Source organism: Hydractinia symbiolongicarpus, chromosome 13, assembly GCF_029227915.1.
Source record: "Hydractinia symbiolongicarpus strain clone_291-10 chromosome 13, HSymV2.1, whole genome shotgun sequence".
NCBI classification, from domain to species: Eukaryota; Metazoa; Cnidaria; class Hydrozoa; order Anthoathecata; family Hydractiniidae; genus Hydractinia; species Hydractinia symbiolongicarpus.
In genome coordinates this window covers 22,213,077-22,231,196 of record NC_079887.1, presented here as the reverse complement: position 1 = coordinate 22,231,196, position 18,120 = coordinate 22,213,077, and the positions used below count along the sequence as shown (strand labels likewise).

At 31.0% G+C, this 18,120-nt stretch overlaps 1 protein-coding gene across 2 annotated transcripts in view; it reads right to left on the bottom strand.

The window, feature by feature from the left end:
- The window catches only part of LOC130623318 (neurofibromin-like), a 37,268-nt gene extending 19,286 nt beyond the window's left edge, over positions 1 to 17,982 (bottom strand). The window contains exons 1-29 of one of the 2 annotated variants that reach the window (XM_057438789.1): positions 17,621 to 17,982; positions 13,502 to 13,642; positions 12,431 to 12,514; positions 12,281 to 12,349; positions 12,080 to 12,201; positions 11,379 to 11,485; positions 10,818 to 10,885; positions 10,667 to 10,742; positions 10,443 to 10,546; positions 9,972 to 10,031; positions 9,644 to 9,805; positions 9,072 to 9,269; positions 8,887 to 8,958; positions 8,742 to 8,807; positions 8,111 to 8,236; positions 6,390 to 6,503; positions 6,092 to 6,171; positions 5,753 to 5,936; positions 4,855 to 5,032; positions 4,595 to 4,668; positions 4,181 to 4,351; positions 3,040 to 3,119; positions 2,901 to 2,966; positions 2,488 to 2,659; positions 2,064 to 2,203; positions 964 to 1,036; positions 731 to 870; positions 415 to 528; positions 86 to 335 (exon numbers count right to left, since the gene is read on the bottom strand). In XM_057438789.1, the coding sequence (XP_057294772.1) occupies positions 86 to 335; positions 415 to 528; positions 731 to 870; positions 964 to 1,036; positions 2,064 to 2,203; positions 2,488 to 2,659; positions 2,901 to 2,966; positions 3,040 to 3,119; positions 4,181 to 4,351; positions 4,595 to 4,668; positions 4,855 to 5,032; positions 5,753 to 5,936; positions 6,092 to 6,171; positions 6,390 to 6,503; positions 8,111 to 8,236; positions 8,742 to 8,807; positions 8,887 to 8,958; positions 9,072 to 9,269; positions 9,644 to 9,805; positions 9,972 to 10,031; positions 10,443 to 10,546; positions 10,667 to 10,742; positions 10,818 to 10,885; positions 11,379 to 11,485; positions 12,080 to 12,201; positions 12,281 to 12,349; positions 12,431 to 12,514; positions 13,502 to 13,642; positions 17,621 to 17,689 (3,360 nt within the window). In that variant the 5' untranslated portion in view covers positions 17,690 to 17,982. Of the gene's footprint in view, positions 1 to 85; positions 336 to 414; positions 529 to 730; positions 871 to 963; positions 1,037 to 2,063; positions 2,204 to 2,487; positions 2,660 to 2,900; positions 2,967 to 3,039; positions 3,120 to 4,180; positions 4,352 to 4,594; positions 4,669 to 4,854; positions 5,033 to 5,752; positions 5,937 to 6,091; positions 6,172 to 6,389; positions 6,504 to 8,110; positions 8,237 to 8,741; positions 8,808 to 8,886; positions 8,959 to 9,071; positions 9,270 to 9,643; positions 9,806 to 9,971; positions 10,032 to 10,442; positions 10,743 to 10,817; positions 10,886 to 11,378; positions 11,486 to 12,079; positions 12,202 to 12,280; positions 12,350 to 12,430; positions 12,515 to 13,501; positions 13,643 to 17,620 lie in introns of both variants that reach the window. The other variant, XM_057438788.1, reaches the window with a different exon arrangement.
- Between the last annotated feature and the right edge of the window lie 138 nt (positions 17,983 to 18,120).

Here is an 18,120-nt window from a genome sequence, read left to right as displayed (position 1 = left end):
ATAACATAATGTAATAACAGTAAAAAAATCAAATACTTGAGTAAACGCGAGTGGATTAAAGTTATGTCCTCAACTAAAGAAATACCTGCTTCAAAATATCGGTGAGCACTTCCAGAAAAGTTGCTCTTGTCTGCGGATCTTCATGGTAGCCCAAACTGATGGAATGCATTAAGCCGCTATCAATATTTGCACTTAGCATATTGGACATTGCTCGAACTGTGCTCTCTCTTAGTTTTACAAAGTGTGGTGCAAGTGAGCCTTTTAAACTGGAATTTTGCTTTTCCTCAGCAGCATCATAACACTTATTTAATATATTCATGAAGAGGGTGAAATGCCTTAAAAGATGGTAGAAGAAAAAATCACTAAAAACTTCAACTAAAACAATATCCTTTTAGAAAAAAGCATAACACCTACTTTAAAAATAGTTGTGATTTTGCTTCTGTTAATTCTTGTTCTACATCATCAGGCTGTAACGGCAGACCTTTTAACAAAATTGCAATAGCTCGCATTGCCGATTCATCCAATGAACTAAAAAATCATATCATTATGAAGAAACAATTCTGATTTTTGTCTCTTGTATTATTAACTGATAAATTTGGTGTTGTATCAAAGAAATATAACAAACACTGCTTGTATGTGCTGGCCTATATGCTCACATTTAAACATTCAACAACTGAAAATCTTGTAACATGTTCTTTGCAACCGTATAACCCTAAAAATTGATACTTACCACGATATGGCAAGAATTTCTTTTGATACATTCTGTATTTTGTCAGATGCATGAAGTACCCAGTCTGTTAGATATTCAACCAAACCATTACGAAATTTTATTTCTTGACGAAAAGATAGATCAGCTCGCCGCAGCATTAACTAACAAAAAGAGAAAAAAAATAAACCATGTGTTACAATAGCCCATAGTATATACTGCCATCACATCACAGGCATATATGCATCAATACTAACCTGTTCAACTAACTGACACATTTTAGATTTAATCACCAAAGATTGTACGGTTACATTTAAACTTCTGATGTACCTTAAATAAAAAGAATTCTTTTCTCTTAGTTTTTATGCTACTTTAACCCTATTTGGTCAAGGGGGAGGGGGGGATGTTTTTCTTTAGTAACTCCTCATTGCCTTGTTATGTGGCTATGATACTTATTGAGTTCTAATATTTATCTATTAGACACCTGCATGCTAAATTTTTATGTCCCATAACTTTCAGAGGGTTGGATATTGGCCATTACTCGAAACTACCCCTAAAAATCTCTATGAAATCCTTATAATGGGAAAAATATAATAACTCCTGTTAGGATTATCCTTAGAACTTAAAACTTGCAACACAACTTTGTTTCATCAGGAAGAATCATTTTGGATAATTGGGACACATGACTAATCTGATTTCCCGATTTTGTTGGGTTTTACAGGAAAATCGAAAATAATTGGATTTTCGGGCAATTTTTGGCAATTTTTTATGCGAACAAAACGGAAATAACAATAACAAAGCTAAAATTTCAGATTTTAACATTGACACTATGACACTAACTTGTTATGGCACAAGCGTTTACAAGATTAATTTATTAATGCACTTAAATCACACAATCACACTTAAAACACATTAAATAATACGAAATTTTTTTCTGCTTGTAATTTTGACATGCGCTTTTTTCTTAAGATTGCTAAACGACAAATTAGTTATGTTTTTTAAATATATATGTGAAGCTATTACATAGCAATTTTAAGTTTGATACACATAACATAACATGGAAACGGGTGGATACAACTGGGTGGGTAACTATGGTTAACCTGGGAATAATATGGAACAAATTCCTTAGCTGGGTCAAATCACCTGTTTCGGAACAGATAAGTTGATGACTTCATCAAAAAATCTTTAAACTCTTTATTTTTATTTTTTGTAGCGATAAGTCATTGCTGACCTCATGGAAATTCAAGTGATGAATCTTTTTTATTGTTCTTATGCCTAAGTGGATTTTTCCACAGGTTTATTGACTAGTTATCAAAAAATTTGCATCACGTTGTAGCTACCATTACTAAAAACGTACTTTAACATGGCTAATAAAACATCTTCCACATCAAAAGAAACCAATACGCTAGCTACTTCATCTGATTTGTTTTCAAGTATGCATCTGATCACATAAATCAATTGTTCTACATATAACGTACTTGAAGAGTCTTGCCGTACCTAGATATTTAAACAAAATATTTAGTATACTTTTACTAGATACTCAGCTAAATCTAATTCAAATACATTTCATTCATGGGTTCTTTCCCACAGGCAATAGTGTTCACACAGGTAATGTAATCCTTCATTACATCACTATTTTTGGTAACTTTAAGAACCTTTTGCATAATTATGTATTATCATACAATGTATAACTGCTGTTTTAAATAAAGTACAGAAAAATAAATTTATTTGGATATAATGCAGCCTTGCTATTATGGATTTCAAAAAAAAAAAGAATTTACCTGGCCATTTTCATCAAAGAAACAAGATGTTGTTGCTTTACATAATGCGAAGAAAGATGGATACAGTGGAATGCTGAGATCGAATCCAAGAGATTCTTTTACAGCGCTGATAATTTGTAATGATGTATGCTCATTTACGCATACTAATAATGTTAACAATTCACTTATAAACCTAAAACAAAAAGTTAGAATATAGATAAGAAACTAATAGTGTTCACACTCATTAACCTTATTAATCTAACTAAAGAGAATACAAAAAAAACATAGATCTTTTATCTCCCAAAATAAATCTATAATTCTGCGTGCTTGCGAGTCTGTTAATTTCAGAAAAAGCTTGTTTTTACATCATACTTATCAGACGAAAATAGAGTATCCAGAGAGGTCAAAACAACCTTACATATCTCATTTCCTACCTATTTACATGGGAGTCTTCCAAAGTGGATTTAGAATTTTGTCTTGATAGTTGATCACCTTTATTTCTATACATACAAATACAGGTTTAAATACAAAATTAAATAGAATATCTTTTCACAGCAGAAAAGCTCAACTTACAAGTTATTTTTTTTCCAGCAACAAATTCCACCGAGTGAGCACAAAAAACCAGTCATTTTACTCCATTCCGAGATATATATCTAGTACAAAAAATAAAAATGTTACTGATCCTTCTCACCAAGCTTCGTAGAGCATTATATCACAGCATTATAAAGCACTTGGAGGAAAGAATACAGAAGGAGAAACAACTTCATTTCTGTACGCTTTAAATGTATTGAATTTTCTATTGTTTTAAATTTCAAAAGAATCAGTGCGTGAGGTGCTCGACCGAGTCTTTTTGGCAAAAAAATGATCAAATTCCATATTCTCCTTTAATAGGGGCTAACTTTTTTCTATTGAAATCTGACTGTAGTGTTACAGTCAGATTTGCAGGCACGTGATTATTGTATGGAAAGTGTGCCTAATATAAGTCGGTAAACATTGCTGTTAAAAACTTCAACAATATGTTTGGAAATAAGCGTTTAACCGTGATATTATACCACTTTGATCATGAAAAACAATATAGATAGATATGCGCCGGACGAGTGCCGACAAAATGTGTGCTGGATTAATGTTTATTCTAACTAAAGGAATAACTTCTTATAACAAAACGTCGTTTTAAAACGAGATATAAACTTTTTCTTTTTGTTTACAAAAGTGCCGAGCATGTGCTTCTTCGCTAATTATGTTAACATAAAAACAAAAGAAATTTTACTGATTTCAATATGGCTTCTTGTTTTGATAATACTATCAAATTCATCATCAAATTATCTAATTGTTTTTATAACCAATCATAGTTGCGAATTGTTATTCACAAATAATTTAGTCACACAACCGCCAAAATTTCAAATTAAGTTTCTATACAGACACCTGCTAGAACCTCACGCAGTGTTTCAATAGAATTAAAAGAGTTGTTTCTCCTTACGTATTCTTTCCTCCAAGTAAAGCATTATGAGAATCGTAACCTCTACGAAAATTTTAAATCCTTCCACAACTTTTTCTTATGATCTGTGTTATTTAGAGATAATGGTGGAAAATTTTTGTTGACTTCACATTGTCATTACTTGAACCTCCATATTATTAACACTTTACCTTTCACTCTTTTATGTTATTTACAGATTTAAATAACAAAGAAGTGTGAGTATTTATAGTAATATTTTACCTCCAATGCATCATCAGACACCATGACTACAGGTGAAGAAACATTTTTCTGCTTGGAAGATGAATTTGAAGAGAATACAGGGGGTACATCATAGACAAGTAGTTCTTCTCTAGGATAGTTTGTTAAAGCATGCGTCATTCTTTGCCATCGGTTTAACGTTAGTTCCCAGGCCTATATTTAAAGTTACATATCATATCCTCAGTCTAAATCATTATTTTCTCTCAGCAAAGAAGTATCAATGCAGAACTCTAATTTGTTGCATCACATTTGTAATACTGTCCAAATGCCATTTTCGCTTTCAAACACATTTTTGGCTGTTTTCACATATTCCATTGGTTATAAGAATTATACAAACGAACAATGTTGGCAAAGTTTTTTTCTTTTTTCAAAAAAAAAGCACACATGCATACATACCCTTATATTCCCGGGTGTTTTCACATTTACTTCTCTTAGTATGGACAATATGCATTTGTGTAGTGCTGTACGACCTACACAAAAGAAAACAACATATACTCCGTATGAAATTACAACATAATGAGGATTCTCTATTTTATATATATAGGCAAGGAAATAACTTTCAGCATTGCAGATAAATTCAAATATCTTGATTTTGTATTAAAGCAAAGTAACACAAGTCTTGCTTTGTATTTTTTTCTTCAATAAATGTTATATACCTGTCTTTTGGACTTCATTGGCAAACTTATAATACACAGTCATCAATGGTGAAGGGTGGATAGGACTGGGCCTATCTGTTACCAACAAACACGCTTCTTCAAAAAGCAAACCAAAACATTTCATAGCAAGTAGAACTTTATCAATATCAGAGCTCCATAATGATGTCAAAAATACCATCTAAAAAGATCAGTTAGTTAGAAAAGGACATATTTCATTGTTTAACGTTTTAAAAGTCTGTAATTAGCAATTTTCAGTGTTAGCAATTACAAGGGTAAAGCATAAACTCAATTTCCCACTGGAAAATTGTTTCAAAATCCTGTGATATTTTTGTTCACCAAACAAACAATTATGACAGCTACTTAGACAAGCAACGTAGAATACAAAATCATTGTTTTCTCCAGATGATTTTCCAAATGATAGCTCATATCACAAAAACAGAAATTGGTATATTGCTAACTTCCAGACCCTGATCCTGTAATGATGGTTCTGACAAAAATATCACTAGAAACCTTAATTTCTGAGTTGATTTCTGATTTTGGCTAGTGACCTCATGAGAACATAAACAAGGGAATTCACTTAGCGGTGATGGCCACGGTCTAACTTATATGTTCGTTGTTAAACATGACCTGGCTTTGTACGCAAATTTTTTTAAAATTAATATAGGGCTGAAGAAAATATTGAAGGCTACCAAGGATTGGTAGTGCTTTAGTTATTGTCTTTGGCATTTTTTCTGCCAAAGGATTTCTGAAGTAAATTCTGAAAATTATGGCATTACTCCTTTGAATTTGGAAGCTATATTCCAATTAATTTAGAAATGAAAAAGACTGCAAAAAACGTATTTAAAGATAGTGGAATAATTATTATTACTTATAAAAATTGTTGTTTAATTTTTATTACCTCTAGTCGAGATAAAGCTTCTGAACATATTGAATTATGAGTTCCAATCAATGCTTCATTTCTGTTCTTTTCAATAAACTGAATTCGACATTTTAAAATTTTCTGTAACCAGCGCATAGCTTTAAGTTGATTGGGAATACGCTCACTTAGCAATCGATCAGCAACATTATAGACAATTTGTGAGCTATGGAGCAAAGAAAATCAATCACATATAACACACAAAACAAAAACAATAAATTGTTTTCTCCTAAAAGTCACCACAAAAATAAAAACAACAATAAATAATGCGTAATCAATGTAGTTTAAACTATGAATATTTGAATATAAAAATCAAAAAACCTGATTTCCCAGAAGGTAGCCATGGGTGCTTCTGGATTCCACAGTTCAATATTTTCAGGTGAATGGAGACCAAGTAATGTCTAAACAACAGATAGTTCACATAAAATACAATACTACTGCATCAGTTTTTAAAATTAAAAGGTATAATTTATTTGTATGGAATGTTTATAATTCCAGATTTTTGTGTAAAAAGAAAAATGTATGACAATATTTCTTTATAATTGTCCACTCCTTCATTTTAAGATGTTAAAAAAATTGAGGTCATATATACCTCATATATACATATACAGCTACTAACCTCTGAGACTTGCGCGGAGACATCTGGGACATTTGTAAACATCATTATTATTACTAGACCATTCATAAACTGCATTGAACTAGCTTGAATTTCAGCAGCACACTTAGCTGAGTGCTAAATATAAAAGTAAAATTGTCTTGGAACGGCTAAAATTTCTGGAAGTGCCTTTTTATAGAAAAATAAAATTTAACTTAACACAATTTTGAATTTAGGGTATTAATTAAGTTGTATATAGGAAGGGTATTAAATGTATATTAATATCCATGAAGTTCAAATCCAATTAAAGAGGATTGTGCTGAAATAATACCTGCACTTTATTATCCCCATTAATGCTTGATGTATACGACTATGCTGATTAAGAAAGTGGACTGAAAATACTACAGTTCTGTTATCTATATAATAATACACCAGTTCTGTCTGTGACTTTTGTAAAGTGGATTATATTCTTTACAATTTTCTTTAACAAATTCTATAAAACATCGCATATAAAATTGTTCTGTAATGTACCAAACTTTAACGTTTAAATAGTATTGACGTCAAAGGAAAGTTAATTAAGATTAGTGAAGCCATTACAGTACACTTAAAACTTTGAGGCCAAATAACTTGGAAACGAGGTGGTGACGTCAATGATTTTTCACTGCGTGGGTAACTAGGACCACCTGGGACCAATTTTGGTAAGTTTCCAAATCCGTTTCGGAATGGACGGGTTGATGACGTCATCAAAAAACCTTTAAACTCTAATATCTCTGCAACCGTTTGTCAAAAGTACATGATCCTATACATTTTCTTGATCAGCGTTTCAAGATCTATACGAGGAAGGCAACAGGTATATAAATTTCTAAAAAAATGTTTTGTGTTTTCAAGGGCCTTTGCTGACGTCAGCACAATTTATAAACCTTTATATCTGCTTTTGCGTTCTTTGAAAACATATCATCCTATACATTATTTTAATCAGCGTTTCAACCTCTACACATTACAATAAAAGAATAAATAATAAATTTCTATAATTTTTTTGGGATCTTCACTGATGACTTCAGCAAAACATCTAAAACAACCTATTTTTCCATTGCCCATCTGCCTAAGTGGATTTCTCCACGAGCCTTATAGACTAGTCTTTTAATATTGTTAAAAACAGTTTATGTTGTTATTTTTAACGCTATTTCACATTACTAGCTGCCAACTGTATCAATATAATTGGCTTTGACTCTTCAAGATGAAAAGCTGTGGTAATTTAATTGGCGTGAGGGTTTTTACTTTAGTTTGCTGAGTTAATTTTATTAAAGGCTATTCTAGAAGAGGTTAATTTTTTATATTCTTAATTTATATAATAAAGTAGAAATAGAATGAATTAGCAAATCTAAAGTAATAAATTTTACTGATTGTCACAGTGACATTAATATTGGTATTAGTATTCCCTCTTTATATAAGAGACTTTGATATCTGAGAAGAAACTTGGCAGGAGGTTATAAGAACAGACTTGATACAGCGGAAGTTGAGTTTAGATCTAACACAGTCTAGATCAGATTGGAAGAGCATGGAAAACGGACGTTAAGCCAAGAATGTTGAATGATGATGATGATGAAACTATGAACTTGAAAGCAGAAATGTCTTCTTTACGAGATCACCAGTAAAATACTTGCATTTAAATTACTTTTCATTCTATAATCATGTTAACAAAACACAAAATTTTGTCACTACGCATTACATCAATAACTACTTACATTTAGGGCTAAGTGAGGGTCAGCATGAAATAATTTGACAAGCCACAACAAAAGCTCGGCTTCTTTCTCAAATGGTATTGTTGGATCATCTTTTTTACGATTGGCTATGCTACCAACTTTACTCAACTAAAATAAATTGTTAATGTTAAAAAGGCATAAATAGAAAAAAAATATTATAATATATAAAGAAAATCAGTGAAACAATTGTTTCTATTAGCAAAACATGTAAGATCAACAAACATTAAAAAAAACCCCACTATATGACATGGAAAATAATTTCCAATAAATGTAATTAAATGTCAAATTCAAATTCTCTAACATTTACAGTCCTGTAAACTTTTTCTGCTTTACCGTAAGAAAGAGAAACAGGAAAAGAAAAAGAGGTTAAAAAGTATATAAGCTATCCTGTTTGTACACAGTAGCAACTTTTTTTATACCCTATATATCATGAAAATTAATGAAAATCGAATGTAGATTTCAAAAAAAGTTGCTTATAGGAAAAACATTGTGATGCTGGTAACAAAACCATTAAACCGGTTTAATAATAATGATAAAGATGACAATAACAAAAAAATAATAGTAATAAATTTAATTAAATGAGAATAAGTAAAATAATAAAATAAAGACTTACTGAACTACGATGAGGACCGACCTTAGGTAGGTGAGGATCATATGAAGTCATACGTCTAATACATTGCTAAATGAAACAACAAGAATACTACATAGAAATATCTTTAACATTTAAATATGTAAGTAAAGGTATCATCCTATCATACCTGAAACATATGTCGAACTTGTTGTGATTTACTATAAACAACGCTGGCATTTGGCCACCATTTTAAAGGAGTCTAAATATGAACACAGCTTATTTGTTTGTCTAAATCTTGCTCTTTGTTATTTATAGAAAACAAAAAAAATTTACACTTAGGTAAACAAAAAATAAAAACAAACATCATCGTACTTCTTTTACTATTTGGTGTAATCCTTTCACAAGTGCAGTTTGAAAAACAGGATCAGAATCTGGTTGAAAACAGACTTCAAAATGTTGACTGTTTCGATAATTTATACGAAAACTTGCTACATAGAGATCAACCATTAAATCACTAACATGCAGTCCAGTTGTACTAACAAAGGGTTTTTCGGCGGTAAAGAGCATAGCCTGTAAGAAGAAAATATGATTAGTCTGTAAACAAAATATTTTTTTCTTCCATATTGCATGCTCCGGGAGCAGGTGCAAATGCTGGAATCTTTTAGCAACAATAGGAATCAAATAATAAAAAATAAATATTTTAAATTGGGTGACAAAAAATCTGAATTCACAGTCCATAGAATTTTTCTATTGATGGAACTGTGCAATTTATATGTTAAAGTTATTGTTGTATTGCATTTTTGCTAATTAAAAGTCAAAAGAACAAAGAAGAAGAAGAAGGATAACCAGTGGTAATTGGATATTGTTTAGAATGTTACTAAGTACAACATCTAAATTTAATCTTAAATCTTTCACACAAACTGAAGAAAAAAGATGTTGCTTACTTTAAGTTCATTCATGACTTGTGAGACTAAGAAGCACACTATATTGTCTTCTCTGTTGATAAATGTGGAAGCTTTACATAAATGGACACAGGCTAGTAATGCATGTTCTGATGATGAGCGACTGCCAGATAAGTTCTTTTTTAAATTTTCCAGAAATTGACGCTAAAATAAAACAAAAATGTTACATTTGATCTTTGAAATAATTAGATAGTTTATCTTTTCGAATGTTAAATAAAATGTTACAATTGAATGCTATAGATAGATGACTAAACGTTTGTAATGTAAAACCAGTGTGGCTGTTAAACTAAAAATAATGCAGTATGCTCACCTTTACATATATTGCACCTTTTGACAACTCCCCACTTCCTGAAGCTTCTTGTATAGATTCCTAAATAATAAAATATTACAATATGAAAGTATCATTCATGTAATCAGCATCAAGATGGAGATGCTGTTTTACTTTCCGAATCTCGAAAGTGTTGCTAACGATGAGCTTTAGCTTCAAATTTTAGTTTCATGTCATTAGTTTTTATAAACAATTATTTTTTCAAAAATTTAAACTGTTTCGGAAAGTGTTTATAACCTTGTTTATTTAATGTTTGTCACACATGCTTGTTTACTCAATGGAATGTATGATACTGCTTATGTTACAACTTCAATTTAAAATTAAACACAAAATAGAAATCTAAGAACAATTAGTTCTTGCCCATAAAGTGACTTGGGAGAGCTACTGTATTTAAATACAACAACGTTAAACAATCAAACTGAAATTAAGCAACAAATGGCAAAAGAAACTCACAGGTGAAAGTAACAGCAGCAAAATTTGTAGTGGCCATGAGATAGCCTTCTTCCTTGTGTTTTCTGACCATTGGTCTGTTAAGGTGAATAGTTTTTCACTCAATTCTAAAATTAGGTAAACGAAACGAAAAAAACAATTAAAAATAAAATAAACAAACAAACACAAAAAGCCCCTGCAAAAAGACAGACCACAAGAAAAACAATATGATGAACACACTGAAATACCTGAAAGCAATGTATTAGTTTCTTTATAAAGATGAGTAAATTGTTCGGGATATGATTCAATCCAATTCCATATGGACTAAAAAAGCAAGCAAATTTATTAATTTGAAAATTGAGACGGTTTTTGCATTCTAACTTACAAAATCATGCATACCTTACTAAGACCTTTTAACAGAACTTGTTGAGAATATTTTTTCAGATTCTTAAAATGTTTGCTACAATCTAAACAAAAAATGAAGGATTAGTGCCATGCTAGCTAGTAAACAATGTTTTTCAAAAAAAAAAAAATAAAAAAAAATAAAACAAGCACAGACTGTTCTTAATGGAGTTTTACAGCTGCTTAATTCATATTATTTTTGATTACGCAATTTCTGCCAAAGTAATGCATTCAGTCTATTGTTTTTATTTTAAAAAAGCACCTCGTTTACTGAAAATATATCTGCTTTGTTTCCCTCTTACTGTGTTTTAACTGTAACTTTCGATACATTAATCGAGTTGTAACCCTCTACACAACCATTCCTCCCCCCTTTCTCCCAAAAAAAAGACACACAGAGCCATTGAAAAATTTTATATTCATCGTAAAAAGTTTTGTTTTCTTTTCTATAATGAACAGATCATGAAAAACCTTTTGACTGATATTTTCTAGAAAGTCACTTCCTGTAGAAACAGACTTTAGCAATAAAAAACTTATTCACATATTCAGCTATGATTCTACCTTGAAAAAGAACAATGAGTCCATCTACTGGTACATGTACATAACGAATGAGCTCTAGATCATCTGGGCCCATGCTGTCTTCATTATTATCAACTAGAGTCATCAATCTAAAATATGGAAACAGGTTGCTATTTTTCCCATGCTATTAAGTTAACAAAAATAAAATATTTATAAAAGCTTAAAAAATATTGGTACAAAATAGACAAATGCATGCGAAACAAAAAAGTTGTTTTTACGAAGCAATCAAAGTAAATCTTCCTTATAAATCCCAAATTCTTTAACAGTAAATTTTTTTTGTTTCAGAAAGACTTCCTAGTGACAGACATTACAGCCGAAAGAATCCAAAAATAACAGATTGGGTGGTATAAAATTTAGAAATAGCCTAAATTTTCCTTAAAATAATGATGAAAATTGTACTGTAGAAAAACCTTAAAAATTGATGTACTTTGTTGTCAAATGACTTTGTTGAAATTCACCATGATTTGAAATTCATCATGAGTTAAATTTTGGAGATTATGATAAAAGAAGTTAATTGGTTAATGTCCGTGACATCTCATTCATTCAACAAACTAGAAAAGTCATGACGGCATTTATTTTGTCGTCAGTGCAAAGTACAAAGGCAGTTATGGCAGCATTGTTGAATGCCGACATCAATTCCTATGGCTGCATTTAAATATTTGGAAAATATAATTTGAACAAACCTTCGTGATATACGAAGAAAAACTGCAGAAAAATGGTGTTTACTAATCCGGTATATAATTCGGCCAGCAACTTTAGAACCTTTGACATATAAATCATTAGAGGCATCTGGATGTACAATCAACTAAAAAAAAAAAAATTAGAGTTCGAAAATTTTAATCATTGTACATGGAAAAAAATATTTTGACATGACATTTACTTACAGGACAAAGAGTACCAAGTAACTGTTTTTTGACAATATCATCAGACAATGTTGAGCTTTCTTCATCATGCTTAAATAAATGGCTTTCAATTATAATATGCTGGCACAAAACAATAAGTAAAATATTGACAAAAATGTTTTATCATCATACTTGTTCGAAACATCTTTCAATTGTTGCCAACACAATTAGGTTAGATTGCACGGCAAGAAGTTGTAATTCAGCACTCAGTAAATTCTATGGTAAATTAACTAGGAACATAAAATTGTAAAATAAATTGATTAACTGCACTGTTTGTCCTACCATTTTTGTTCACTCAGTTTTCAGTGTCATTATGGGCACACTAGCATTTTATGTTTCAGAGACATAATGTAATCGCACAAACATGTACAAAACACATGTAGAAAAGATTGCATATGGAAATTGCATTTTTTGTTTAATTATACGAAGCTTGTTGAAACAAAACAGCTTGGTATAAAGCTTCAATTGTAAAGATTTTTCAGTATGTTTTATTTATAGCGTTTTCAGTGGCCTTTGAGAAGCCACATTTAAATTTTTGAACATTGATTTCTATTTAAGATATTATATTGGTTGAGCGCTTCCAAATTTTATCATTAGTTTTCATTTCAAGAAAAATTACACATACCCCTTTGGGGTGGACAGAAAATACCGAAAAATCAAGGACCTGTAGTGCAAATTCTGGAATGAAGGTTTATTTCAGACCTGCACAACAGATCTTGGGGAATATATATTTACTTTTTGACCATAAATAAATAAATAAATAAATATATGTTTCAATAAACACATGCTTGTGAACAGTGTTAAACCAAGGATTAAAAAGTAATGAAAAAGAAAATATATACAGAAGTTTAATATCCTGTTCTTAATGAATGAATTGTGCTGTTCATTTGTTGTGACAATTAGCAATATGTTGTCATCATTAAAAGCATGTCATTAATTTTCATGAATCTTTTTATTCAAAATATTTGCCGATAATAGGGCTTGAAATGATGATTCATTGAACTATTGCTCTTTTGTTTGTGTTAAATAGTCTTGGCTTATAAACAATGAAGCTATAAATGACAGAGCATAAGATTACTATAATATCTTTTACATGTAAAACAAACAAAATGTAAAAGAAATGTTGTAAAACATACCTACTTAATAGTTCTGCTACATTTTTCAGTTCCTACAAACCGTTACAACTTTTAATAAAAAACTTACAACACTTGCTATATCTTTTATGTATTGTACTAAAGTGGTGACTACCAAGTTAAATTGATTATGCGCCAATTCAATCAAGCCGTTTCGAACAAGGGTCGATGTTTTCTCTGTGACACGATTTTTCCCTTTCTCAATCGGGAGCTAAAGAAACAAAAAGGAGAATATTAAAAAAAAAACATATTTTGATAGTAAACTTACTTGATCTAAAATGCTCCAGGTCTATATTCGTTTTAATAATGAAACAATCTTTTTTCATCCTCTTAACAATGTTCACAAATGTGCAGCCAGACTTTTTGAAAATTATTTACTCAACATAATGTTCATGTCCAAATTATCATTTTTCTTTCAATTTGCAATTGAAGTAATATTTTGATTTTGTTATTTAATTTGTAAATCTAATTCCCTCTTGTGTTCATTGGGCAGATCTTAAAATATTGATCAAAATATTGATCAAAATAACACCTAAGATTATACCCTTCAACAAAATGGTTAAGGATATTTCTCCACTTTGGGAAATTAGCATCCTGATCTTGATTCTTTTCTCGTGTCCTCTTTTTATGATAATTAATTTAACTATAAATGGCCCATGCAACCGGTGCTTGCTTCCACATGTTCAACTTTTTAGATAAATGGGACTAAAAATAACACAACCATGGTGACATTTTCTAATAGCCTACTGTCCTTCATAAGATTGTGATCTAAATTTACAATCCAAACCAATTTATTTTAAAAGTGCACACTAAACGTAATTTGTAACATTAAAAAGGAAGGGGACAAAACCTTTTATGTCCAATCAATATTGAAATATATTACCACAAACATAAATTTTTTATTTGTTTTAAATACTGCTTCAACAGGGCAAACCTTGGAAAGTTTTTTCCACTTGGAAATAACATGGGAACAATTTAACAAACAAAACTTACTGCAAACCAATCAAATTCAACTTTTAATGGTCAGTAGTGAAAAAAAAAATGTGTTCTCAGAAAATCTAATGTCAGAGAGGTTGTTCATTTCGAACAATGCTGTAGCAAGAGAGGTTTTTCCATTTCGAATTGCATTAATTATGTGTTAAGAACACATCAATGCTGTAGCAAGATAAGCATAAATACTTTTCATACAAACATAACAAAATGTAACTGTATAGGGGTACACAAATTGTGATCTGTGCTTACAAGTTTCAGACCACCTAACATTAAAAAAATTATTACTGTCAAAATAACATTGCAAATTTTTTTTAGATGTGTGTCATAATCAGAATAATAAAAATTTGCATCACAAATTTTCCTGAATTGGTCTAAATTTGGTATATTAATGATGTCTTAATTTTTGTTAAATTTCTAAACAAACAAAAGCTACTATTTAAAAGAGAAAAAGAGTGGTTTAAAAAAGGTATCTCATGAGATGACGTTAAAGAGATATATATTTCATTATAAACTTTAAAAATGCGCTGACTTCACGTATTTTTGTCTTACTGCGTCATTTGTAACATTAGGTGCCCTAGAAAATGTTAGTATATGGTTAACCTCCCTTAATTGCCAGGCTAGATGGTCACACAGGCTTGTATGTTTTTGGTATGCATATGAAAAAATATTATTCTGCAACTAGTTTTTTTGAAAATAAATAAAAAAAGAAATTGAAATGTCAATAACATTCAAAACATGTCTTTTGACAACTCTCTTCTGAGATGTTAACTTGCTCATGTTTATAGAACAAAGCTTCACAAATACGCCTTTTAATAGAAATAGATGTACTTGTTACCACTACCCTTAGCATATACATATGCTTATACAATACTTAGCATTTTTCTTAGGAATTTTTTAGAATTTGAATGTTAATGATTCTTATATAATTTTTTTTTACAAAAAAGTATGTAAATAAATTGAATTTTATTTTATTTTACAAAAAAATGTTTGTTTCCATTAGAAATGAAAGTTGATCACATGAAAAATATTTGATAAAAGTAGCTTAAATGTTAATTTCTGTTAAGAAAAATGAAATACATTTTTTTAGTCTTAAAATTAACATTCTTTGAGGGTAGAAATACTCCAGGAAAGTACACTAGTACAAGTTATTTTGATTAATTTACGAGCTTTCATTTAAGATCCAATTTAACCTCAGCAGAGTTTGTGATATAGAAAAATGGTTCAACTATGATTTTACATGTTCCTAAACTAGTGAAAAAAAAATATTATTGATTTTATACATTAATTTTGTTGTTTTTTATAGGCCTAATCAATTTTAATTTAGGCAACATAGCAAACAAAGTGAACACAGAAACTTTCACTTTTAAAGCTTACTTCCTGAGAAAAAATAATATTAGCTAAAACAATGCAGAATACCATTTTATCGAACAAGATAATATTTTTTGTTACATACATTTGCTAATTATTGGAGTACTGGTCAAAACAATAACTAACTCCCCCTTGAGCTTTCTCTTCAAGCTCCTTCCTCTCTGAGATAAGCCCTGAATGCTTTAAATAGGCACTCATGTTGATTTACTTTAGCCCTTGTTTAAAAAGAAGAAAGAAGGAAGAAATTAAATTTTTTTTCTACTTTGTCAATGAAAAAAGGTTTTTTGTACGCTAATGAAAAGGCTTTTGCGGCGGCAGTAACCTTTAGGAGGTAATCTATTGAGAGAATTTTGAAAGTAGGTTGATAGATTGACAGAACTCTTTCCTAAAAGAATATTGAAAGTATAAAAAAGGAGTTTGCGTTCATAATTCTCTGACAATCTTCATTGAAGTTAAGAAACATCTAGACTTACTCCCACCCCCCCCCCCAAAAAAAAAAAATATCTTTTCTAATAAATGTTTATAGCTTGGGTGAGGGTGTCGTCCTTACCAAACTTGCCACACTTATATATAGATCTAAAAAAACAGTGTTATAATATGACACTGCATTTTCTTTCTTCTTTGAAACACCAACAAGTACGGCGCCGTAAATTAGTGGTTATAGCTCTCGTACTCTGGGAGGGAGACCGGGGTTCGATTCCTCTTGACAGCAATTCAACATGGGCGAGTGAATGTTTTTATAGCCACGGGTTAACCCAAGCTATGTGAGGGAAATTGGGGAGATGGCACACGGGAGTTGTCCAGTAGAGCCGGGCCCTAATTGGGTCTGCGTAGCTCAAAATGACCAATAAATAGACTTTCCATCTAAGCCATGGCCCCTCCTGGAAATAATAGACAGGGTAAATCCCTTGATATTTGTGAGGCTAGCCATGTAAAATATGCACATCTGTCTATCTAACATTAGCATGCCTAAAACATTAACATTCACAGTGTAATAGCCAACAAACATGGCAAGTTTTGTAAGGACGTCTTTCCTAAGTGCAACCTGTTGGGAAAAAAACAAGGGATAAATATCAATATCACAGTTTGCGTATGAAATTTTTTATAATTGTATTATTCAACACTTTTTAATGGTGCCTATGGTAGCTTTTTTTAATTTGTCAATAGTTTATTCTCCTTATTTTGACTTATATTACACATTTTTTATTACAGAAATGACTTTCAATGTTTACGTTTTTACAGGATTTTTGAGCATGCATAGAAAAAATCAGAAAAATCGACAGGTAAAAAAATGCAGACCTTAGGTGAAGAAAGTTAAATTATGGTTAAAAACTTTTGTACTGTGGCTACCAGCATCTTTTCACTGATATATGATCTAAATCTAAACTACATTCAAGCTATATTCTCATTTCAAGATCAAAAGATGCCTTTAACTGAAAATAAATTTTGAAAGGACAACGACTTACTACCTGCATTATTTTTCCTGTTGATTTGCGTACAAGGTCGGGGGTTTATAAACAACACACCTCACGATAAAATCTTTAATGCAAAATTATAGAATTTTAAGTTAATTTTCAGCAAATCTTGAGAGCTCAAATGTGAAAACTTTTCTTACTTGTTTTAGATTACTAAACGTTTTCTGCTGCCCCCCCACTTTTCTGAAGCCTGAGGTAACCAGACAACTTGTGGCAATGTATATAATGGAAGGTCAAACTTAAAAAATACAGCTACTAATTTGCCACCTAGCCAAGGAGTTTGAAAATATAGCTAGCTAGCATAAACTGACTGATGATCAAAAGTCAATAGAATGAAGTCAACATTCAGCTACCTGCTGTTTAAAACGCTTTAGCTCAGCATGCATCCACTCTGCTGGCTTGTTGTCTCTTGAAAATGACATGGTTATTCCTATTCACATATCCTCTTCATCATGACATGCAAATATTCGAAGAATAATGCACGATAAACACCAACTTTACATTTCACGTTTTGTTACTCTTCCATTTTCAAAACATTACGGTAACATCCAGTACAAATGCCGGGTGCCGACAGCAGGGGGCGTTTGATATGGCCGAAGCTCCGAAATTCTTAGAACCGCCTGCTGTTTATGACCTGCACTGAACCTGCGCGCTGAAGACTTCAACACGAACAACATTATCGTCTCCTGTAAAATAATACGATACGACACAGGAAGTTAATACACATCCTAGTCTGAGCACTCCCTTTGAAATTCTTGGTAATGAGGGCAGGATCATAAGATCTATTGTAACGCGGTGTGCATAAAATATATGATGTGAAATCAAAGTTCTTTATTTAAACAGGAGACAGACG